This window comes from Vanessa atalanta, chromosome 3 (genome assembly GCF_905147765.1).
Source record: "Vanessa atalanta chromosome 3, ilVanAtal1.2, whole genome shotgun sequence".
Lineage (NCBI taxonomy): Eukaryota > Metazoa > Arthropoda > Insecta > Lepidoptera > Nymphalidae > Vanessa > Vanessa atalanta.
The window spans coordinates 13,691,982-13,719,383 of NC_061873.1; the positions used below are offsets into that span (position 1 = coordinate 13,691,982).

Below are 27,402 nucleotides of genomic sequence, written 5' to 3' on the forward strand. Positions count from 1 at the left end.
TTCATCGGGGCGGGCTTACTGAACGATGGCATTATTTCGCTGTCATATTTCAAGGAGAGCGATCGCAGCGACGTGACGGCTCTGCCCTCTAGATCCCTCGCCCTCCCGGTCGCCCCCACCCCACTTCCAATACCCCACATCAAAGGCGTTACTTGCATTGGACTTTTACACTTTTTTCGCTCTATACCGAAGAGTTTAATAAAGATCGGTCTTGGGTTGATATTAAAATTCCTCTATAAATTTTCAAGTTACGTTTGGAATTTGAAATTCACTCCTTTCAGTATTCTTTTTACACCTTATTCAAGTTTTTAAATTATCAACAAATATTTTTATTTTAAATTCCTTGAATGATGAGTTTCTACTAACAGTTTGGAACGAAGTAACATAGATGCGGGAAAGGCCGACAAAAGAGGTTTTTCACAATGAATGCTAACCATAAAATGAATAACATCATTTTATTGTATTTTATTTGCTTAAATTGTATTATCGTCTCAAAAAACTCGATAGTTATAGTGTTATAAATAGAGCGCTAAATTGGAATCCAAATGCGAATTAGAATATTGATAAAACAGACACAAAAAAACGATATTTTAAACGATAACTGGAATAAATTTAAGAGATTCATCCAAAAAAAAACGTAGGCGACCGAAATAGTACTTAAAAAGAACGGAGAGTTTAAATATCCGAGCCAGTCGCCGGACGAGCACGCTCCTCAATTTAAGTGTGGATTAGCTGGACTGCACCTAATTTGAAATTCAGCGCGAGTAACTCACTGCAGACGATGCAGACTATGCAACAAGGAAACTTGTAACAGACTTCTAGACACGCGCTCGCACTAACTCCACTGAACATTGACCCGATGAATAAGTGCTCTACAGTTCGAACTTACACGAGGGGGGCAGCAACACTTCGTGGAGAATCACTATCATTTCTGTAATGAAAGTTGTCGCCCGAAGTTACGCGCATTGTTTTAGAGTTGGAAGATATTCGAGCACGCATAGTTGAGGAGTCCGGGATAGGGGCGATACAGGTGGGAGAACTTCAGCCTTTGTCTCCGTAATGAATCCGTGACATTGTTTCCCTCGAGTTGTAACACACGATGTCCGCTTTATTCTATTTAAGTTAACAGTTACATTTAGTCCGTCCATTGTTTTATTAACGCCTCGTCGATTGTTAGATTAAGCTCTTTGTTGTTGGAGACCGCTACGGGGCCGGGATTTGCTTCATTTTTTATGCGCCGAGGGTTTTAATCACGTCCACACAGACTTCGTTATTATTAACACTGGGTAAATTTGCAGATTTTATACCTGCGAAAAACACTCTCGTAAACAGATGTGATTTGTAAAATATATATTGTGGCTCAGTTTAGTTTATATCGTGTTGATTAAAATGAAATTGCTCAATAAAGTACAGAATAAAACAAAGAGTTAATTAGTATAAGAAGAGCACATAATAAGCGAGCTAACGCTGAACCGAACTATAAGAATGAGCTGAGAACTAAACAATGCCTTATAACTTTTTTTTAAATTACTGTTTAATTTAAAGGAAGAGTTTGAACAGTTGAAGGATATTTCCCTACCCTAGCGGCTCTAGGGTATAGGGGTCTCTCATATTGTATTCGAAGCGTATAATATTCTTAAAGTTGAAAAGTTTTGGAAAATAAGTGGCTTTCAGGACATTGTCCGGACCATTGAGAATTTGCCAAAGTTTTAGAACCGTTCCGCAGCTATGTGCTTGATAAAATATCAGAGTCTCATCCAATTTGAAGTAACAATTACAGATTTCCATTTTAAGCGGAAACCACAAGTAGTCGTCGAGTGAGATCGTTTGAAAGAAACTTTTCTCAAAACCGAGTCCAAGTTGGTAAGGTTTGCGTTGCCAAATTAGCGTGGATATTACAATTGTCAGGAAATACGACAAGACTTACGTTCCTACTTGTTTTAAATTCCACTATTGTAATTGATTTAAAGTATCTCAGAACTTTGGAGTCATTATCAAGAATTTGTTAAAAGATCTAATTGCACCTTTTAAATTAATTTGTTAAACTCATGCAATGGAAACATTTTGTAAACCTAATTGGTTACAAGTAAGGAGAAAATAAAGTATCAACATTATATTATTAACATCAGAGGGTCGACGACAGCGCATCATATAGCTAGATAAATAAAAGGGTTTTAATTCATCATGAACACATTTATGTCACGCATCCTTCCACCCTGACGAATCCTTCAAATTATAGAATGATGATGAAAAATGTTCCATTAAAGCGAAGCCCGCAATTTATTTCTCTGGAGCGACACAACCCTCGCTTAGCAGAACATAAAGTATTCATATTTTAAACTTTAAAACGGCGACTCGCTGACAGCCGCTTGAATAGAAAATTAAAGCGTAGAATTTGGCACACACTGGAGACTCCCTACGCTTTCAACGGGATTGTGGGTCGCGTTTTAGTACTAATTGTGTGTATTTAGGATAAGCGGGAGTAAACAAACCGAGACTTAAAAGAAAACCACTTACGATTCCATTGACATTTTCTCCTCTCGAAGTATCGTACAATGGTCTTTGTTCCCAAGTCTCGGTGACCTGAAGTTTAGGAATTTGAATTTAAAATTCGAGAAGTTATATCTTCAGCGGCGTGTTAATTGCTAAGCAGGTGCGGACTGAGGGACGTCTGACGGTCGGCCGTATTGTGTGTAAGTCATTAGCATACTGCCGTTAAATTAATATAATATATTTCCCACAACTTTGTTTATACAGAAGAGAGATTTATAAGCTTACAAGGGTCGTTAAAACTTATCCTAAGTGTTCACATGGAGCTCAACTAACATAATATAGTACAAATATATGTAAACAAAATAAAATTGCATCACTTATTAATCGTTCCGCGTCAATATTTTTAGCTATATTAAGTCGAAAGAAAGATAAGCCTTCTTAAATTTATATTGCGGTGTACTCACACACTTGAAATTTTATACCTTATTTATTAACACTCTTGTGAGGCAATCTGCAATCTGATTGAAAGCAGCATAACTATTGATAAATTAAAAAAAAAAAATCTCTCTGAACTTTCATTGTCCAAATGTTAATCACATAATAACTAAATTCATAAATAATTTAACACACTGGATGTGTACAATATTAAACGAAAAATTTATATCTGCTGAGTTTCTTTCGCCTGATTTTCTTAAGTCTGTGTAATTTATTTCCGAAACCAGTCTTTACTTTGACTATTAATAACAATTCAAAAAAAATCATTTACAAAATTGAATCTTAACTTACTTCCTAAAAGCATGCTTGTAGCGCGTACCTACTGACGTACTTTTTGATTTTGATTGATGAAATTTTGATTGATTTTAATCGCACAGATCACAGCCATCACAGCAGATCAAAGCATTTATGTGACGCTAGAATATTTTTCTTATAGATGTGAGATATAAATTCTATAATAATATGCAAGGAGACTTCTACTTTTTTTCATAATAAATTGAGGTCAGTATTTTTTACGAACTTAACTATTCATCACGCCCATAGATATTGGTGTTGTAAGAAATATTAACCATTTCTTACACCGCCAATGCGCCGCCAACCTTAGGAACTAAGATGTTATGCCTTGTACCTGTAGATATACTCTTCAAACCGGACCACAACAATACTAAGTACTGCTGTTTAAATGGTAGAATGTAGAATGCAGACGGGCTTTCACAAAGTCCTACCATCGAGTAGAACAGTAGACCATTTTGTGCATTACACCCCAAAATACTGTCCAACATTCGTTCCAATTATAAAATCCATTTCAAAAATTAATTGACAGCAAAATTTCCAATAAGCAAATCGATCTAGCATTTATCTGGTCTCATTAGCATGGCGTTTCTGGCATCTTTAATAAATTAGCGACGAACCTTCGCTGCGATCGTGGAGGGGGGAAGGGGGTTGAATGAGAATAATCGGAACCCTCCGTAATTGCTGTTCGCGACGTCTTGGAATGCCTCCAAATTGGAAATGATATCGATAAAACTCTCGTTATGTGATATATTGAAAGGTAAGTGATATGAAAGGTATTTTAATACTTTGTCTGAGGGGACGTTTACTTCGGTCCCTTTGTTCTTGAGGAATTCTCAATGACTCTACGTATTTGTACATCTATAAACAGCAAAAAGGATTATGAAATGTATTGATTGAACTATCACAAATACCAATGACGTATGTGATAATTGTTAAGAAATATAGAGTGCAAAGGTCCCCACCGTCCGTAAGCATTGGCGCTGTAAGGAATACTAACCATTCCTTACATCACCAATGCGCCGGCAACCTTGGAAACTCTCACCTAAAAGAAACTCTTAAGTAAAAGTACTAAGTTTTTGGCGAAGTAATATTTGATGACTGGTATCTAATACCGGGCATGCATAAAGGTCTACCGCCTATCTGTATTTAAGATTAACCACTGAGTTTTTCTAAGCCAAACAGATGCAGCGGCCGCTTTATATTTATTATTGTTATATGATGATACATCATTTTGATAGTCTTTATTTTTATATAGCTTACCTTTGGAGGCGCGGTAGCATGGGCTCCATCATAGACGTAGAGATGGTCGTTGCAGTCAAGCTGCAGCAGGTCAAAGTGCAGCATGAAACGCTGCAAGATGCTGTGCGTTTGGAACGTGACGGTACAGTCGAGGTTCCGCTCGTTGCGGGACCACAGCACGCCGCCATCCAGCTTGCGATACTGTCGCTGTAGGAAGTGGTCCTTGCATAGCGAGTCCATATAATCTGTAGGCAAAAACAGCTTCAATTAGTTCAATAGTCTTAATAGTGTTTAAACGTCAATAGTGCAATAATTTACGGGCCTATAGATGTAAAAAGTCGCGGGATCGATCCTCACCTCTTGGGCCATTGTCGTCCCTAATCCAGGTCTAATCCAGGTCTAAGTCAGGTGATAAGCATAAAAGGAGGGGTAAGTAGGAATATTCTGTAAAACCATGACTTGTATAATATGCTTAGCAGGTTCCCCGACATTTCCGACAAAATTAGCATTAATCATGTGTGTCACAAATAAGATAAAATGGGCTACATATACAACTATGAAAACATTTAATATTTTCCAATGACGAGTGTGTGACTAACATTATTAAAACACTAAAACTTGTACTGGCAAAAGGGCTGATTCATTTTCACTAGAATAGAAATCGTGATTCAACTGGGAAATTCATATGTAGACTGTACAATTTGTTCCGTGGCTATATATTTTGTTATCATTTATATAATACCTACTTATGTATGTTCTCATATTTTACTGGCAAGCAGCAATTCTTGTGTACTTTGGTTTAAAATATGAGCTAGTGTAACTACAGGCACAACGGACCTAACATCAAAGTCCCCAAGGTTGATGATGCATTATTGATCTAAAGAATGGTTAATATCATTTACGGCACCAATGTCTACGGATAGTGGACCATTTACTTCCAAGTGAGGTATTTGCCAGTCTTTAACTATCTACATTAATTTAAAAAAAAATACTCAATGTAAATTTTTAAATTAAGAATCATATTCATTGTGCGTTGTAATTAGTCACAATTAAATTTCTAATTTTATTCTGTAAATTTAAATATTTTCAATATGTTTATTCGTATTAAATTATTATTAGAAAGAAAAAGTCACGAATTATTAATTCCCTCATGTTTTAGTCACTTCGCAGATATTTTGATAAGATGACAGATAAAACATTTTTATCTATCTTTGGTTATCATTGATATAATTTATCAGTTAGTCTCCAGAACTCTAGCGGCCGTAGTGCGGGATATATCTTTTATCTTAGTTAAACATCACGTACACGAGCAAATTCAGTCATGTAAGTATTATTTATTAATAAATGTATATAATGTCTTTTAAGAACATTAATTAATAAAGAGATAGCGTCAACAATGCTACCTCTTTGGTAGTTTTATTTTAAAAGGAGCAATCTATGTAGTATAAACAAACGAATACAAAACAGTTCAGTTCTTTTTCTAAGTTTAAGAATCGTTTTATATTTGTTCGTTAATTTTACCTCGGAAGAGAGAGAAGGCTTTGCCCAGCAGTGGATGTTAATGGGCTGTTACTTACTTCACTTTTTACTTGTGTTTGTGACTTTTTGTGTTACGGGAAATTAAAAAATAGCAATTCATTGAAAATAAGTTCTTATAACTAATGCGAATACTCTGCTTGGTGGTAGGGCTTTGTGCAAACCCGTCTGGTTAGGTACCACCCACTCATCGGATATTCTACCGCCAAATAACAGTACTCTGTATTGTTGTGTTCCGCTTAGAAGGTTGAGTGGGCCAGCGTAATTACAGGCACAAGGGACATTACATCTTAGTTCTCAAGGTTGGTGAAGTGATGAGGTGGTGTAAGGAATGTTTAATATTTCTTACAGCGCTTTTGTCAGTGGGCGGTGGTGACAACAGGTGGCCCATATACTCGTTCACCAACCAATGCCATAAAAAAAAGAATGATAATAAAAAAAGTATATTTATTATTAATTTACATGACTTATCTTTTTGTAGATTGATTTTTTTTGTATACATTTTGTAATAAATTACCCTCATTTTAAGGTGATAATTAAATGACAGATAAATTCCCTACCTTATTACGGCAATTAGTTTAATTATAACGGACCTATTACGGTAATTAAAACACATTTTCTCACTCTGCAATAATTGATGTGCCTTGTAATACTGAAACTCGTTACTAAAACCACTAACGACATTTTACCAGCTATCCGTTTTAAGTTGTCATTCAACATCATGATATGATTTTTTAATTATTGTGGTGTTTACGATTTTTGGACCATGAGGAAAGTTTTGACAAATATAAACGCTTTGGTGTAGATGTGTGTGTGAATTTGTAGAGGGATCACTAAGCCATCGTAAATATAGGCAAGAAGTCAAAACATCTTACCTCACAGAAACAGCCTGTAAATATCCCACTGCTCGGCTAAGACCTCCTCTCCCTTTGAAGAGAAGGTTTTGAGCATATTCTACAACGCTGCTCCAATGCGGTTTGGTGGATACACATGTGGCAGAATTTCGTTGAAATTAGACATATGTAGATTTCCCCACGATGTTTTCCTTTACCACCGAGCACGAATTAACTCAAATTAAGCACATGAAAATTCAGTAGTGTTTCCTGGATTGGATGGTACCCGCAATCATCGGTTAAGTTGAACGCGTTCTAACCACTGGGCCATCTCGGATTTCGTTCGGTTTTGCATTTTAAAGTTGTAATATTTATTATACTACGAATATAATTGAGATTGTGATGAGACGCCACATTTCTCCATATACCTCACTAAAGTTACGGAAATCTCAGAATATTTTAAGGCGAGCTCATAACAAAAGACAATAATTTATTTCCAGGGGTAGCAGCGTGATGACTACGCTCACCATCCTCATGCTAATGACCATCGCGTCATCAGCTCCTACACCTCGGTCAATCTTATCAATGGTCTCAGGTGAAACTACAGGATTGGAGGTACCAACAGACTTCCTAGCGGGCACTGACGCTGGCATGGGCGCCGTGCAAATTGTTATTAATATACGGACAGACAATCAAGGAAATATTGAGGTTGTACAGAATTAAGACAAAATAAATATTTTACGAACTCCTTCTACAAAATATGTAACATTAACGGAAAACAGATACGAAAATTATGAGTGTGTCCGTGCGTTAATGTAAAGGATGTAAGTTAAAAATACACTTAAACCTGCCTTTTCTCTATATGGAAAATTATAATTTAATTATCGTAATTATATTTCCAAACTTGTACTTATGTTCCAATGACAATAATTTATTATGTAATATTGAATTATTTTTAAATCTAGATGATATTATGCATAGGAATTGAGTTAGGAAATAAGTTATCAAAATTTTACGATCGAGTTGTACATCGCTTATCAAATTTGTTTACCAAAGATTGGACTTGTAGACGCTATCAGACATAAAATATGATCTAAAAACATTATTAACTTTGTCATCGTTCTAATCGACTAACATCAAATTAATCACAATTACTTTTAATCAATTAATGTCTCGAAATTGTTTAAATATAGTTTCAAATCACAAAGCCTATGTTTGCTCGCTCAGTTCCAAAGTATAAGGCTTAGTTTAATGAAGCGATCTTAAGCATCTTCCAAGTTAAAGCAAGTGCCGTTTATCTCGGCATAATTCGGCTAAAATATGTCCCAACTTGCTCCGTTCTAAACCAAGAGTGTGACAGACTAACTGAATATGCAATCTTTAACTCATTAAATAAATTAAACTGAACTATTTTTGAACGTTATAAATTGTACTTATAGAAATTTTTTTAGTTATTTATAGACTAGCTATGTAAATATCCCAGGTTCAATCCTGACTTCTGATTCTTGTGCTAAATTTATCCCCACTGCTAGCTCACTTCAGCTTTTTTCAGGGCTATATAGGTATATTATTAATTCAAAAGCGATTATGGTTTTGATAACAAAACATCTTACTTATATTATGAATGTGTAAATTTGTAATTCTGTTCGTTTTATTATTATTGTTGCATAGAGATAGTTAATGGGCCGGAGGAGGACTGAGGTTTTCATTCCGGAATTCTCACCAGAACCTAACCGATATGAGATCTAGTAAATTTGAAGTATGTTCGGAAATTATTTCGCGAATACGAATATTATTTTGCTGGATTATTATTGCAAAACCTTTTCCTTTGATAAATATCTATCTTGAACTTTATCTCGTCGGTATACAAGTCACGTAGTTTTACGTTGGATATATCGTAAGTTCTTATTGGCCTTTTGCTATTTTCGTAACGCCTAACACAAGGCTTAACACTACCGATAAAAACACGAATAATAATATCCAAAAAACAGGCGTTATTTTAAAATCCCTTCCAAAAAAACTGAATGTTCGTTTGGTCACAAAATCAAGTTTTAAAACTGGAACAGAACGCACTGGAAAATGGGCCACCTGATAAAAAGCCACCGCTTATAGACACTGTGTGCTGTAAGATATATATGTATTAACAATGCCTTTGTTGGTAGATTTTTGACAATCAATAAGCAAGTGCAAACACTTCTATATTGAATAAAGATTTTTGACTTTGACTTTGACTTTTACATAGCCAATGCGCCACAAAACTTGGAACCGATTTGGAAAAACTGTTCGCGTTAGGTTAGTCCACCTCATGCTTACCTGCGTAAAAATAAAAGATGAGTGTAATTTCTGAAAAAATAACAAACTCGGAAAAATATTGAATAAGCCTAGAACCATTGGTTTTTAATGTCGCTTAAAAGAGAATCTAATACTTGTAATACGTCTCACGTTTAATCCCCGCGTCCAGTGCGAACATAGCCGCAAGTCCGCTCGTCCCGTATAAAGTAATATGCGAGTCAGGGCATTGTGTCACGTCTGCGAGATATCGACTTATCGCATCGATATGAGGAACATTCCTCCGAGAGTTATTTATCGCTCACATTCGCACGTGTTATTCGAATACCAATATATTGATAATGCTTAGTTATATACTTTCTACAATATACTTGTGGGCGAGAGGGCTCAGGTGTAAGGTACCTATGTCATTTACTGCCCTCCTAACATCGTGTAATGAAGACTACAAAACGTAACATATGAATTAACTCACTTTTGCATTTAGAATATTACTTAAGATTATTAAATCTTTACATTTGATGACCTTCGTGATCGAGTAGTGAGTACACCGGTTTTCATGGGTACGGCACTCCGAGGTTCCGGGTTCGATTCCCGTCCGAGTCGATGTAGAAAAACTTCATTAATTTTCTATTTTGTCTTGGGTCTGGGTGTATGCGGTACCATCGTTACTTCTGATTTTCCATAACACAAGTGCTTTAGCTACTTACATTGGGATCAAAGTAATGTATGTGATGTTGTCCAATATTTATGTATATAGTAAGCGTATCTTAACTGCTCTAACTTAATAGCATTTCCATATATATATACACTATTAGGTACATTTCAAATATAAACAGACTTTGTATTACGCGATTATTAATCTTTCTGCACTTATCAATCTTAAGATTCCCATGTGGATGAAGATGTGCAATGTGGATGCAGCACCATTACGTGCCTTAATGTTCAAATGAATTCCTCTCAGCTAAAGCTTCCGTCACGTTCCAGTCTAGTATTACTGAGTGATATACTCGATTCGATAATCGCAATAAATATAGCAACGAAGCATTGAAAATGTTTACTATGCTAGTTACTGTGCTAGTGACCGTGCTAGTAAGCTTGCTACTAATCTTTAAACAACAAAATATATCACAAAAACTATGCAATGTGAACATACTTCCCATATTTCACTGAAACTGATAAGGTATATAATATAAAATTAAGTTAGATAATACACAATATTAAATTTGATAAGATAAAATTAAATAAAAACAAAAAAACAACTGATTTCATATTTTGTCCTTCAAATTGAAATGGGACAATACGGGAAATATTTACACGTTCCCAAACATAAAAATATGTTTTCAAATCGGTTCATATATGATCGAGTTCTATATTTATTACAAACATTGATATTTGTATGTTATTATTTATATTTAATAATTATAATGGTTGGATCACGTGGGGGTAGAGCTTTGTGCAAGTCCGGCTGGATGGGTACCACCCACACATCATATATTCTACTCCTAAGCAGAAATGCTTTGTATTGTTTGTTGCGTTTCGGTTTGAAGGTTAAGTGAGCAAGTGTAACTACAGGCACGAGGGTTAGGTAGTTCCCAAGGTTGCTGGCGCATTGGAGATGTAAAGAATGATTAAAAATTGTTACGGTGCCAACGTCTATGGGCGGTTGTGACCACTGACCACCAGTTGGCCCATTTCCCTAAAATTTAATTTAAAAAAATTTTCGGACAGACACTAAAGTGGGGCAAAGACGATACGTCCTTGTACAAACGTATCGGTAAATAATAACAAAAGCGAAGGTCAATGAAAAACCGTCGTTCAATATTTAAGAATTTGTTATGAACTACTCAAGCAAATATAGCACTACAAAATATTTTGTTTACGAGTATAAATAGTTATCAGTATGTAAAATCGTCCTCGTAGTTATCTCGTAATTACAACGGACGTAAATTGATTAATTGATTATCGTTTATTTTTGTAATTTTTAATAAATTATTTATTTTTGTAAGCGTTTTTTTTATTTTTATTTATTTTCAGTTTTATGTAAAGACTTATAACATAAGATCTCTGTTCTTATGGTTGGTAGCGCGTTGGCGATGTATGTAATGGTTAATATTTGTTACAGCGCTAATATGTACGGGCAGTGGTGACCACTTTCCACCAGATAGCCCAAATGCCGTCTACCTTCATAAACTGTAAAAAAATTTGAATATGAAGTTACAATATTAGTAACGAAACTGGTAACCTACTGCCTTATAAAACGTTGGTTAACTAACCCGAAAAGCAACTTTTCTAAGAAATGATTTGATACCTCGGCTGCATTAAGCCCACCGAAGATTGCCGCCCTCAAATCATAAACCATGAAAATTTTAATAATGAACAAAATTTTTTTAGAAGATAACTTTGTGACTTGTTAACGGTCGGTATGACTATTAAAAATGTTAGCCCGCCACCCCCCTAAATTGTGTCACACTTGGCCTAGTCCTACTAGGATATCCGCCCATGATTATAAGTAATACTATACAGATACAAAGTATCATCAATCTATTAAATATATATCTATGTATATATACACATATGTACAGAACTTATATCCCTGTGTCATTGATCACTTTGTAATAACCCGTGAAGCGTGTTATACATATATATGACGAAGTTTCAGACGATAATCCTGCGGACGCAGCGTTCGTAAATTTGTATGACTTGAGCTTTTCATAAACATCTACGCTCTAGTAATCCGTCTTCGGAGCTTAAAGCTATTTACAGATAAATACTATTAAATTTCTTGAGCCCTAATATGTAGGGACAGTTAATTTTATTTTGATAAAAGTTATAAATAAAAGAGACCTGAAAATAAAATTAAAACTTTGCTCTTACGACGTTAGATAACGTGATGTTTCGGTTGTTGTATTATATTCATAAAATATGTAAAGAGCAAATTAAATTAAAAGCCTGTAAATGTTAAACTGCCTTCTCACCCTTTAAAGAAAGTTTGTAGCTTATGCCTGACAGTCTCTAATTCACGTTGGAAGATACACAACGGCAAATCTGACACGACCAAAAAGACTTGAGGCACTTGCTGGCGGTTGTTTTCCAAGGAACAAGTGTACACATTAATTTCCAGACTCGAGGCTGTTACTGAAAAAAAAATCGACAAAACACCCAATAACCTTTATATTGGGTCTCCTTGAGCTTTGAACGCAGGACCTCGGCATCAGTGGCCTAAATATATTTAGCCATTAGACCATCGAGACTGTCAAGTAAAAATTAAGAACGTTAGGAGTCAGTCGTGTCAAATTTCTTAAAATCAACACGTTTTATCTGCTAAGTCATTTCGTCTTATATAATATATAATCCTATTTAACATAATACGTTACTAATCTCACCGGAACTACGTCATTTTTTCTTATCATAATACAAACAAATGCATTTTAAGTAGGAAATTAAATGATAAGCAATTCAATTTAGTTTAGCTAATATATACATTTAAATGTCATGATAAATCTCATATCATTGATAAAAGGCGTATTATTACTGGATATAATGATGTCATCCTGACCGATTTCGGCTGATTTCGACAGCGGTCAGTCTCAAGTGAGACCAGCCAACTACGCAGACCATATTTCAGGACACACGTGTGTGCGTAAACTCAGGACACTCTATTCCCTCATTTCCAAAATCCGATGGGCCGTCAAATCGACCAGAAAGAGTTACGGCGGAGGACCAATGGCTTCACGTGTTTCCCAGGCACGGGAATGTACATTTTTCATACTTGCAGACTCCGGGCTGTTCATGAAAATTTTTCGATAGAAAAGCCCAATAACTTTTTATCGTTTCGATCTGCGGTTTGAAGTCAGGTCCTTGGGATCTGCGGCATTATATCTAGACCCAACTCGACACAGGGCAGTCAGATACTCGATAAAAGAATACATAATAAGAAGGATGAAGTTAGCGTTCGTTGATGAAAGAGTAACTTCTTAATTTCTCGCTGGCTATCCCCAGTAACATTTACATTTTGATCCAATGCGAAGCAACGACCTTGAGATATAAGACATTTCTAAAATGTTTGGTGAAATAACTGTGAAAGTGAGACCACTTAAAAGCATTTTTCCTGTGTTGTCGGTTTAATTATATGGAAAAGTCGCAGAAAAACATTGCCCCTAGTTCCTGGCGTCCCTTAGCTTGGACAGGAGTGCTAAGAATACCCAGGCGAATAAACAGAACTACCATCAGGGAGTGGATTGAAAACGGAAGTGCCGCTAATCTGTTTTATCTCACAATGAACAGGGTGGCATATACGGAACTTCTGCCAACCTTCGCTAGCCGAAGAGGCACTCAAAGAAAATGTTTCGTCTCAAAACATTGTGTAAAACATAATTAAATATACGGATGTGGCGAATAAATCAGCCTCGACCACCCTAATACCAAACAAACCGGCTAAAAGCTAAGTTTTAAGAAACAACTAATCTAGATAACGTCCCTCACGGGACGGAAATGAGGAGAGCGAGACGGATGTATCGTCGTCTCGCTCGACACTGAGCGACAATTTACCGACACGGCTGGATATTGCTGTTTGGAAAGAGCTATGAAAACTGCGAGTTAATTCTATATTACTATTGACGCTGTGATTATAATTATATCGTCAAACTTATTAGATTATACTCGCGTCGATTTCACACACGAATAATAATTATAATTGATCTCAGTAACATCAATGTTTCATATTATGATAAAGTGTAATTGAATGAGAATCAATGTTGTTAATACATTGAGAACAAATATTAACCATTGCTTACATCGTAATGTTTTGCGGTAAATAATCCAATGAGTCCTATCATCCATATCCTGCCACTACTAGGTATAAATACTGTTATTACTTTATGTTATTTTTATCGCCTGACTAGACAATGTTACGGATATTATACTTCAATAAGTAAATAACTACCTATTAACTAATAACATATATATATACAAGATTTTTTTTTTTAATTTCAGTTATTTTGACATTGCAGCATGACTTTATTTTTATTTTACATATAATTGTAAAATAAAAGTATCCTCAGTTACTTCGTATTTCATTGGCTATCTGCCAGTGAAAATCCCCTCAAAATCGGTCCAGCCGTTCCAGAGATTAGTCGGAACAAACACACAGACAGACAAAGACTGCAAAAAATGTTATTTTGGTATATGTACTGTTTATAAATACACATGCATTTAGTGAAAAGCGGTTATTTTATTATTATAAATAGACACTCCTATTTTATTATATGTATCGATAAATACTGATGTTTTTAACGAAATGGCTTATACTAAAACCTTTATAGATAAAGTTGTTCTTAAAAAGACAACCGTAAGTATATAAGTCAAGTGCTGATTACTCAATGTAATATATAGATACTATACATACTACATAGTACACTGGTTTAGCGTATATAATCTTAGGCAGATAATAAAAAAAACAAAAAAATTAAAATTTAGTACACCAAATGTGCAAAATGTAAAAGCTGATGCACTTATCAACGAGGAATCGATGGATCCAGTTGAATCAACTGAATTTCTTGGCCTTACCGTTGAAGCCAAGTTGCAATGGGGCTCCTGGCTATTTCTCATATTCAATATATGTATTTAATTAGATTGACAAAAAAAGACCCGCTGATTTTCTTTCACTGGTTCTTCTCAGGTCAGGGTGTTTAATTTTCCGAACAGGTGGTAACGTGTAATTTGACTATCAATAAGTAAGTGTAATGCTTCTATATTGAATAAAGGAATTTGAGTTTGATTTTTAAACTTTCTACTGCTGTTCGAAAAATAATCTTAGAGCCTTAAAGAACCGGCTAAAGAAATTCAGGAAGATGGTTTTTAATAATACTGTGACCTGAGCCTGACTTTAACTTTTTCTGGTATTTATTTGTGTGTTTTCCAAAAGTTTGATAAGATCTATAGGGCCTTGTTTCCACAAGGGTATTCGATTACCGTTCTGGGTACCACCACTTATCAAATATTCTACCCCCAAACAGCAAATTAATCTGGTTGTATTACAAACACAACGGCCATAACTTAGTTACCAAGATTAGGAATTGTTAATATTTCATACGGTGCCAATATCTATGAGCGCTGGTGATCACTTACCATCAGGTGGCCACCACCTAACTATTAAATAAGATAAAACTAATAACAAAATAATAACTTTATCTAATACGTATCTCTTATGAGTTACAATAAATAGCATTTCATTTTATATCTTTAATAAGTTAAGATCACTAAGAGCCTCTTAAAACTAAGTTATCGTTTAATATCGTGAAGATTTTTTAATATTGCCGTATCTCGTCACCAGCGCTCGAGTCATTTTATGTACTTCAGAAACTTTTAAATCCAATTAGACGCCACAGAAGATTATATATGACACTATTTTTGCAACCTTTTTTATTTAGGCAAGCTATGAACCTGTTTCAATATGAATGTATATATATATTTTTTATAGCATTAACATATTTAAACAATTCCTTACAACAAATTAGTCGACTTCCGTGATCGAGTAGTGTGTACACCGATTTTTATGGGTACGCCACTCCGAGGTTCCGGGTTCGATTCCCGGCCGAGTTAATGTAGAAAAAGTTCATTAGTTTTCTATGTTGTCTCGGGTCTGGGTATATGTGGTACCGTTGATACGTTTGATTTTCCATAACACAAGTGCTTTAGCTACTTACATTGGGATCAGAGTAATGTATGTGACGTTGTCCAATATTTATTTATAATTACTTATTTATAAAAAAAATTGCAACCAACCTTGGGAACTGAGATATGCCTCTTCTTACACTAGCTCACACGCCCTTCAAACCGAAACACAACAATACTAAGTATTGCTTCTTGGAGGTAGACTATATGATGAGTGGGTGGTACCTTCCCAGTTGGGCGTGTACAGAGCTCTACCGTCAAGTAAATAAATTATTCACTTGTCACGTCAATAGTTCAAATAAAAGCGTGGGATATAGCTAAGTAAACTTCTTATATTATCTTATTATTTTGGTTTAGTAATTATTTCAGCCGAGCCGAGAGGGCCCAGTGGTTAGAACGCGTGCATCGATGATTGCGGGTTCAAAACCAGGCACCACTGAGTTTTCATGTGCTTACTTTGTGTTTATAATTCATCTCGTGCTCGACGGGTGAGGAAACCTGCATGTGGTTAATTTCAACGAAATTCTGCCACATGTGTATTCCACCAACCCGCATTGGAGCAGCGTGGTCGAATATGCTCCATACCTTCTCCCCAAAAGGGAGAGCAGGCTTTAGCCCAGCAGTGGGAAATTTACAGGCTGTTAATGTAATGTATGTAATGTAAATATTTCAGTAAGACGTTATAAAAACATCGCATCTTTTATTAATAATTAGCATAAGAACACAGAAGTCCATCGCTATTAAATCGGTGGTCGCTTTATAATATCGAAGTCTAGGAGACGGTGACCACTTCGTTAAAGAAACGAAATGTGTTTTTTTTTATAGACATTAATTTAAACACAAAAAAAATTGTCGTCATTTGAAAATGTACTTTAATCAAGTTACGCTGATTTTTTTATTTTGGTTTTATTCTTAGATCGGTTTTATTTTACCGCCGGTCAGGTTACGAGTGCTAACGTTTATGGATATCAATCGCAGTTATTCAATTCATTTGTTCAGCAGATGGCCTTTTTACGGGTCCATAAAGATTCAAGTAACTCGTCGTAAAGTATTCGTCGTTAAAATCGAGATGAATCGATCAAATACTTTATAGCGTTTATTCAGAGCGTCCTCTCGACGAGAATGTTTGGCGTTTATCACTCTTCGTCAACGATCGGTGGATTCACATGTGGTAGACTTCTATTCGACCCGTAGGTTTCGATACGATTATTTTCACGCAGTGAATTATATGTAAATTGCACAGAAACATTTGACGGTGCTTGATCGGTTTCGAAACTGTAATGTTCGGTTGAGATTCATATTTGGGTCTGTTCAAGTCAAATCAAATCAAATCAATGTTATTCAAGTAAACTTAACAACGAAGCGTTTTTGAATCGTCGATATTAAAATACTACCACCGTTTCGGAAAGCAGCCTCCAGCGAGAAGAAAACAGATTTACAGTGCTGTTTTTTTACAATAATTAGTGGACTGTGATGGAACTCGAGCCTAGATCTAGGCGTTTTTTTCTAAAAAGTACTCTTATATGGATAATTAGACTTATTTATTAATTTACGTCAGATAAAGATACTGCAGATAATTGTTATCGCAAAAAATACATCTATTTCTTTTGGAACCAATAAATGAAACAATGAGGGGCTTAATTCGTATGACCTTGTGTTCAAATTAAATTATTTTAAATCTCTACTATACTATACAGCCTAATCAAATTGTCTCTCGACTCGATCGTGTATTACTTAAAATTTGTATTGTATTTATATATTCACTTAGAGTGTTACAACTACGTTTTTTTTTTTATTAATTGGTGTTTATAATTCATTTCGTCCCGTCGTCGTCGGTTGAAGAAAAACCTCGTGAGAAATTTTGCCTTTATACAAATATAAATATGCTGTATTGTACACCAAAAATATTCCAGAAACAAAAGTTACATTAGTATGTATATCAGTCAGCCTTATCGCTTAAATAGCGATCTCTTCCAGGTGACCTTTGGGTAGAGGAATATAGTTTAAGTTGCGTAGTACAAGAGTACACATAAATTAATTAAAATAAATATAACATTATAATTTTACCCAATTCTGCTATATGTGTATCCACCAACCAGCATTGAAGCGACGTGTTGGAATAAAATCCAGATCTCCTTTCGAAGAGAGAACATGAATAAAGGTTCTTAAAATACGCTAACGCTACGCAAATACCGCTTACGTATCCCGTTTCGTGGCCCGCCGCGCGCCGCCTCTCCGCCCACTTAAGAGTAAATTATACAAATGACGTTCCGTTTTAAGTTCTCGTTAAACAGCGCGCGTTTTAGACACCGCACTCCGCTCAACATCTTACTCATATTAAAAAAGCATTAAATTGTAGAACGCTGAGCATTACGCCATTAAATGCACTCCAGCTTAAAGAATAACCATTGAACGCGGCTCGGATGAAATTGATACTTTTAAACTGACAATTAAGAAAAAGTAAGTCTGGGAGACGTTGGGAAATCTATGAATAAAAAGACCTCCCTGAAAGTTTTTCCATATTATCATACATATTACGGCGTATCCCTGTATATTCCCGTCGAAATCCAAAAAGCTTTGACTATTGTACTCCGAGTGAAGCGTATTATATGTTCGCCGTGCAGATGGGAAGAATTCGTAAAACGGGCTCCTTTGTAAGGGGTATTCATTGAAAACGTGTGTGTTGGAATTTTACTGAGAATGCTCGGCGCGCATTCCATAACTGCAGCGTCGCCCGCCGTCAGTTTGACTCAGCCCTAAGAATTCTCCTAACAAGAAACCTTTATAATATTGTAAGAGAAAATCTATTTCCTCGCTGTCACAGATTACATAATCCGTGCAAGTTTCTCACCGTGAACTAGTAACGGCAAAGTTTGATTGTATTTCCTGCGGAGCTTCGTATAATGTTCATTTTAGCAAGAGTCGCTTAGTGATTGTGTCTTCGTTAAGTGAATTCACAACATATAAACCATACATACTAACAGCTCGTTTAATGCTCTATAAATTTCGTTTGTTGTTGCGCTAAAATATTATTCGTATACCAAATGTTATAGTGATCGGTTGAACGGAATGTAAACAGATTTGCCGCGGCACATAAATAAAATGATCTAAATACAAATGTGAATAGTACGAAAACTTCTTCATGAAACAATATTCCATAATTCATGGTGACCAATCAAACGGTGGTATTTTTATATTCATAGATGCTTTCGTTTTTCTAGCCATGTCTTGATTAGGTAGGCGGGCAAATGGACCGCCTGATGGTCACAATCGTCCATAGACGTTAGTGCCATAAGAAATCCCAATGCGTCACCAGCTTGTGCCAGTGTGTCTATAGTTACACTTGCTCACACACCCTTTAAACCCGAACACATCAATTTTAAGTATTGCTGTTTGAAGGTAGAAAATCTACTGCGTGGGTTGTACGGACCAGACTTGCATAAAGCCCTACTATCATATATATTGTATTAAATAATCTAGAAACGTATGTTTGATCAACAATTGGAACAATTTAATTATGATCGAGCATTGTTTTTATAACAAGAGCAGAAAAAAAAACAGTTCACTACTTTAACCGAATAAACTTAATAAACTAAACGCTCGTAAAAGCCTAAAGTTCGAGAAAATTCGACTCGAATTCTCCACACCCTAATAGCGCTTCGGCGTAATTCGTTCTCGCTCGTAATGCAATTTCGTCGTTCGCCTAAATAAAAGCATATTTATAATTCCGTATGACAATAAAGACTATAATGGCTTGCGAGAAGTCGTTACCAGTGGTATGTGTTACGCAGACGCGCCCTCGGGAGGCCATGATAATTACGCCCGTAATAACTTATTACTGGCCGGTGATAACGCGTTATTCACCTACGGGGGTCCTAAACTAATATCTGATGTGCTGACTCTGTTCTTTGTTCTTTCATTTCTATTTCTCTCTTTCTCACTCCTTATTAAATGCTTTTTTAATGAGACGCAGTTAAGAACATGGCTTGGACTGATTTTGTTAGTCACACAAGATTTATATTAAAACATTTTTGGTTAAAGTGAGTTTTTGCCCAGCGGTGGAATTCACAATTCACGAGCTGTTACTGTAGCTGTCGGAAACAAATACGTAATACTAATATTTTGGAATTATCTTAGAAACATTTCCGAAGTCTTTTATAATATGAAATTTATTATACGACGAGCCTTATAATGAAATTATCTAATTCCCGAAGTGCCTTTACACAAAGCAAATTTTAATAGCTAAATAGCCTCAAACTGGCTGCCACAACCACTTTGTCTTCTCGTCCGCTGGGATAGCTTAAAATACTTTCAACCCTGAAACTACTCGTGACTAAACGATCGCACATCTTTCATTAATTCTTTATTAATACTAAAAACATACTTTACTTGAGTGCTCTATCTTTTGTGATTTTCCTTTGTTGATTATGGAGAAATAATCGCATATTTGATACATGGGATGGATGGTCTCAGCTATTTCTGAGCCAATTTTCTTTACGATCAACTTGGTAGCTTCGTGATGAAGAAACGTAGCGACATTTTTACGTTTTAATATTATATAGTCCAAATTATTCAAAGAATAAATCACTTGGCGTGATACTGTTATTTTATTAAAACAATATTACGAAACTAAATTTTGTAGATACAGACGGATAATTTTTTTTTATGGCATTGTTTGCTGACGAGCTTATGGGCAACCTTATGGTCACCACCGCCCATAGAAAAGGCGCTGTAGGAAATATTAACCAATCTTTACATCTATGCGCTACCAACCTTGGGAACTAAGATGTTATGTCCCTTGTGCCTGTGATTACACTGGCTCACTCACCCTTCTAACCGGAACACAACAATACAGAGTACTGTTATTTGGCGGTAGAAATATCTGATGAGTGGGTGGTACCTACCCGGGCGGGCTTGCACAAAGCCCTACCTATATATCTTTATATAAAATAATGTTTAAATATATTTTATTCTTCTGCACAACGCTACACATAGTTATCATTAGGTTACAATAAAACAATTGAATTACGCTGAGGCACCCGACGCCATTGAATTTTGTAAAGTAAACTCTTATTAACATCTGTCTGGTATCCTACTCTAATCACTGGAGAAGTAAAGACAAATATTAAACATTAGACAAATATTAATTTGGATATAAGTAGTTAAGTGGTAGTGTTTGTAGATCATAATATAGGAGAGTTTTTAGCAAATTGGTTGCTTTTAACAATTTAAAGTCATATCAAATAGTCAAAGTATAAATAATTATTATTGTTTTAAAAATATCTTATGTGTTCACACCTCAAACAAGAAGCGGCTTAATTTTGCCCAGTTAATATCGTCAGATTCACTCAGCTTTCATTTTGTAACTGTTGTCAGTTTGTTTTTCCTGCTCTTCTCAACCGGTGGTAGTATTTAATTTTACAATCAATAAATAAGTGTAAAGCTTCAATATTGAGTAAAGGAATTTGATTTGATTTGAGTTGATTCCACTTCGTCACATTAAAATCGTCTGTATTTATATTAAATTAAAAAGTGACGTTCGACAAAAAAAAAAACCAACATTTCGTTTCAATTGGAATATCTGAAAGCGTACCTTTATTCTGTATAAAAATTGTGAAAACAATTCACTTCGGCTTTAAAAATTCCTCCCGGTACAGCGCTCAAATCCGATATTTTAAAATTCAGAGCGATTTATGCCGCAAAGAAAATGTTCCGCCTCCAAACGAAATTGTTACGTTCTACGTTTTATATTAGATTTTGTTTTAGAATTATGAAATATGGGAATAAGGCGCAGGTGGCGTATAGACGAGCGATTTGTCGTATTACGTGAATTGCGTCAAACTCTACTATTACACTCGTTATGAATGTATCATGTACTCGTATTTGACCACCTCGTTTGTCTCGTGGCTTACGAGGCCGTCCTTATGTTCTGAGTTCTTACTTCATTTTTTCTCTTAAAGAATTCAGTAGTAGCCAGAATTTTGTATTTTTAGTTTAGTGAAGTTTGGGTTTTGGTCAAAGCATGTAAATGGTTTGTTGATTGCCGGTCCACCGAATTATGTTATTTAGGAAATACAAATTTGTGTAAAAAAACATTTTATTATCCTTTAACATTTATTGTTTTGGTTCCAGGTAACAAATTTATCTAACTAAATATGGCTTATCTTACGAGTCCAATTTTACAAAAAAATAAATTTAAAGTAACACTTTACTTCGTAGGTCTTTGTAAAAGGCAATCTTGGTTTGTACCATCCTCGTACGTCATTATCGTCTACTGAAAAACGGCAATACTTAGTATTTTGTATTGTAATAGTTTGAAAAGTGAGTGAGCCATTGTATCTACAGGCACAGAGTACCTAACATCTTAGGTAACAAGATTGTTACGCATTGACTTTGTAAGTAATTATTTTTATTCTTGCAGCGCCTATGTCTTTAGGTGGCAGTGACCAATTTCTATTAGCGTTTCCAATAGCTAATGCTTGCAACATCTTTGAAATAATAATTAAAAGCAAAGATTTTAATTTTACTAAAATTGAAGATAACTAAACAAAATTACTGATTTATTTCCAACTTTAGAGAACCTTCTACCTATATTACAACACCATTCAATTAACATCAAAGATTAAATCCGCATCATAACGAAACAAACGGACCCAAATGAACACAAAACATATTCCGGAAGAGCATTTGTAAAATAGCAAATATGTGTTTCCATGCAAGCGAGGCTGCGGTCCATATTCAAAGTGTTAGTTAAAGCTCAACAAACGACCTTGTTCGTTCTTTTTGCTCACCTACAGCGCTGTTTGCACAGAAACCTGACGTGAATAAGCCGTGCGATTGTTTTATTTCGTTTTATAATATAAATATATATATATATATATATGTATTCAATGTTTGTTTGACAATATTGAATATTTTCAAATTAAATTAATTTTATTAAATAATATTCGCAGTACTTGATTGTGATATTATTGTATTTCGGAATGAAAATTTATTGTTTTAAATATCTCGTAACAATAATATTTATTCTGTCTATCCGTCTGTCCGTTTTTCTTGACTGAAACTTTGTATGAAGCATGTAAATGGTTTGTTGTTGTTATGTTGCTGATAACCGTTTATAAGTATAAATATCAGTAACTGTCCGCGACTGCGCTCGCGTTTTAATGTGTGTTTGGTGTTTGGCTTAATTCCTTCCTTGGAGTTCAAGCTTGCTTCGTACTAAACATTATCAAATTTGATACAGTGATTCGAGTTTATAATATTCGTAAAGATATTAGGTAACTTTTTTTAAAATGATAATTATTATATCTTTACTACCTTCATCGCATGTATATATCATCGACATTGTAGGTACCACCCAGTCATCAAAGTTTCTACCGCCAAACATGAAAGCTTAGTATTGCTCAATTCCGGTTTAAAGGTTAAGTGCGCCAGTGTGACTATAGGAAAAAGTACATAAAATCGTAGGTACCGAGGTTCGCGGAGCATTGGCGATGTAAATAATGGTTGAAAATTCTAACGGCGCCAATTTCAATGGACAGTGGAGACTGACCAAAAAATCTTACAGAATTTTTTACTTGTTACTAACGTACCGTTCAAATAATAATTATATTTATAGTTTGCACTGAATTTTCATAATTTCATTTTTATTTATAACCTGCGAAATTTAAAAGCCCCATTTTATTGTATGAACTTATTTATCATAATATTACATTTATACATACAAACACTTATAACAAAACCAATTCAAAATATGAAATAAAATCGCTTCTAAACGAATTTACAAAAACAAACCACTAGCAATGTTTAAAGATACTTTAAGAATAGATCCGTCAAACGGGGCTGTCGGGGTAGAGCAGAGGGTGTACCGGGTGTGGGGGGAAAGAAGGGTATCGACCGCTGCACCACGCCGCCGGCCGTTCACCCGCTACGGCGTAGCGTAACGTCGTAGCCGAACCACGACTACGAACCTTCCTGTTTGCGCCGACTTATTTTAGCGCATCGTGTACCGATACTATGAGTATGTCAGTAGGTTATAAATAAAGTGCGGTCAAATTACACCTTTATTACATTTACCCAATAAAGTACAATCTTTTAAGCCTTTTTAACATTTAATGAACGATTTTCATTCCTTATTTAGTAACTATATGCATAAATGACAAAATATCGGACTTCTAAAATATATGATATATTTTTTGATACCCCATATATTGCACATTCATAAATATCAGCTTTTATTTTGTAAGGAGTATTTGAAGCAACAGAATTTACACACACCAAAATGTACCTCGTTTTTGATAAAAATCAATTTTTCGTTTATCATATTTATATTTCGCGTATTCTCTTTACTAAAAATCAGATTATTTATATTACCGAAAAAACAACACATACAAAATAATACACTTTTGTTTAGAACTCACATTAGCCGAGCTCATCATAGCGAAATGAGTTAATAATGAACAGTCATCCCGCTAATATAATATTCAGAAAGGAACAAATAATTACCACATCTGATGGTGGACGTTCATGGAATTATAAATGAAAGTGACTGAGTGTTTGAAAAGGTTGGGTATCTCTTTGAATGTAAGGTTGCCTACCCTTCATTATGTATTTAGATTATATCGTATAATTTCGGTAACGGATGTAGCATACGACACACTCACGACAAAATTACCGTTCCTCAATAGAAAATTTAATCGATAGTCATTTTAAATCGATTTGTTGGTCACAGATACACTCACTGCGTTCTACAATGATTGACGGATTTTTTTATTCTATATTATAAAAAATCGTTCATTATTACTTCGCTTGTTTGTATTAATGTGATTACTTCAGTACACGGCTGATTTTTCGTGTGTTAACAAATCAATATTAAAAATAATTTAAGCGACTGTTATGTTCAATCGTATTCTTTTTTGATTCAATATATTTTATAGTGTTATAAAAATATTTAATTTGAGTTGACGGACAAAGTCGACTGATTTCCGAGTCGAGCTAGAAATGCAAAACATGTTACGAATTCAAGTTTTAATAGCTATTCCAGCCATATCTATACAATTATATCGACGCATACTTAACACACTTTTTAGGGAGATCATCGTTAAAAACAACACTCACGAGAAATGCAAAGCTGAAATTGATCAAGTTCGCCTTTTTTCACGAGATACATTAATCACGACGTGGTTAATTAATCACCGTGGGTTGTCGATAGCACGCTGACCGACCTCGATAATGCCTCCTCCGACCCTCTGGCAGTGCGACCCTCCGCCCATTTACAAAGAAATTAGGCGTAACACCCGCGATCCGGGCGCGTACGTGATATGCGTACGTCGGATATACTACTACTCTCGTTTATAATAAAAGCCGACTCAGTTTTGCTATTGGACGATTATATGTAATTCCATCTATTTAGAGGTTTTATTCTTTGAATTGAATGAATGAATTTCTGAAAATACAAAAGACTTTGCTACTTTTCCAAGATCATCATGACTACTCCACCGACCATCATGAAACTTTTCTTAAACGTTGTCAAGGGCACAGAAACTGATATAGGCTATTTAACTAAACCCCCCTTCCACCCCACGCGTGGGCGAATCCGCAATTTACCATAAACAGACATTTTAAATAACAAGAAATCTTCAAAATATTTCTCATACACACATAATAATAAAAAACAAACTACTCCGCACTGATTTGATTGGTCGTTTAAAGAGTCGTAAACACAACAAGTCTGATAGGTGTTGGCGTTCAGTGGTAACTTTGACTAACGAACGTCCTCATTAGTGTATGTTAACACTATTACACAGACCACATTCTATACGACTGTACTAAAATTTTAGTGGACTTTGTCGCATGTTTCGTAGTGTCTAAATTGTATTATAATGTTCTAAAAATATTCTACATACATATTATATCTTATGAGAGCCGAGATGGCCCAGTGGTTAGAACGCGTGCATCTTAACCGATGATTTCGGGTTCAACCCAGGCAGGCACCACTGAAATTTCATGTGCTTAATTTGTGTTTATAATTCATCTCGTGCTCGGCGGTGAAGGAAAACATGTTGAGGAAACTTGCATGTGTCTAATTTCAACGAAATTCTGCCACATGTGTATTCCGCCAACCCGCATTGGAGCAGCGTGGTGGAATATGCTCCAAACCTTCTCCTCAAAGGGAGAGGAGGCCTTTAGCCCAGCAGTGGGAAAATTTTACAGGCTGCTAATGCTAAAAAAAAAATATGTTACGCGAACCTTAGGTTCAATTTCGGAGTCGGTTTAAAAAAATCGTTGTGTTATTCTGTAGAAAAGTTCTAGTATTCTAACAGCCCGGATATTGAAGATCACTATTAATTTTTATTTTATAGATATCTATCTACTTGTGAACGAATCTGTTGGACGGACACATATCGCCCATAGACATTGGTGCCATAAAAAATATTAACTATTCCCTACATCATGAATGTACCATCAATCTTAGTAACTTAGACGGCATGCCCCTAGTGCCTGTAGTTACACTAGTACACTCACTTCAAATTGGAACACACACGTGTTGCTATTTGACGAGTGGAGTTAGAACGATGAGTGAATAGCACCTACCCACAGTTTCACAAAGCTCTACCACCAAGTAATTATATCGCAATTGTGAATTTTAATACTTAAATTATAATAGGTGATAAAGTGCATGTATTAGCGATAAAACTTATGTGTTATTCCCGACTATAATCTATCTCTGTGCTAAATTTCATTCGGATCCGTTCAGCCGTTCTGGCGTGAGTTACAAACACTCATCCAAACAAACTTTCGCATTTATAATATTGGTAGGATTAATTATTATACACAAACAATTATAAATACATTAATTAAGATAATACTTTTTTTACACGCTGATAAAACCAGATTAATGAATAGTAATCTCAATAGATAATTCTGTCATTGGAATCCTAATTAGTTGAAATCAATTGGAAGTTTTGTTTGTTACATTAATTAATATTTTTAATTAATATATCTTTTTTACTTAGGTATTTGGAGTAGCAAATGGTCCGCTGTAATTTGAAACGGACACTTTTGATTCTGCAGCCTTATAAAGTAGCCGCTAGACCAACGAGGTATTATTATATTCGTATTCCATTAGAACTTAATCAAGCCAGTTACACAGTGGAATTAAAACCGTATAAATTTAAGAGCTTTGCTAAATGCATACTATAAATTATTTGTACAAAGAGACGAACCATTTTGTATTAGACTTTTCTCTTATTGTAGATTTGAGATTAGAGTGTAAAAAGTAAAATTTTATTTATTTACTTTCGATGACCATGGAAAAGTAGCCAACTGACTTTTGTATTCCCAAAAATTCATTCATTGAATATATGTAGTTATAAGGTTTGTGAACCTGAATTACAACCTTGACCTCGTTAAAAAAATCAACATATATATTCCGCCACACAAATTTTAAGACAAATTTTGTTGACGTTATATTAATTTCTACCTGTTTTTTTTTACTCTATGATTCAGGCAGAGTGAATGTATAATTAAAGTTAATCTTATGCACTACGTT

At 35.1% G+C, this 27,402-nt stretch overlaps 1 protein-coding gene across 1 annotated transcript in view; it reads right to left on the reverse strand.

The window, feature by feature from the left end:
* LOC125076835 overlaps positions 1–27,402 on the reverse strand; it is a 62,896-nt gene that overhangs the window by 13,014 nt on the left and 22,480 nt on the right. The window contains exon 3 of the mRNA XM_047688537.1: positions 4,543–4,766. Coding sequence (XP_047544493.1) covers positions 4,543–4,766 — 224 coding nt within the window. The remainder of the gene's footprint in view (positions 1–4,542; positions 4,767–27,402) is intronic.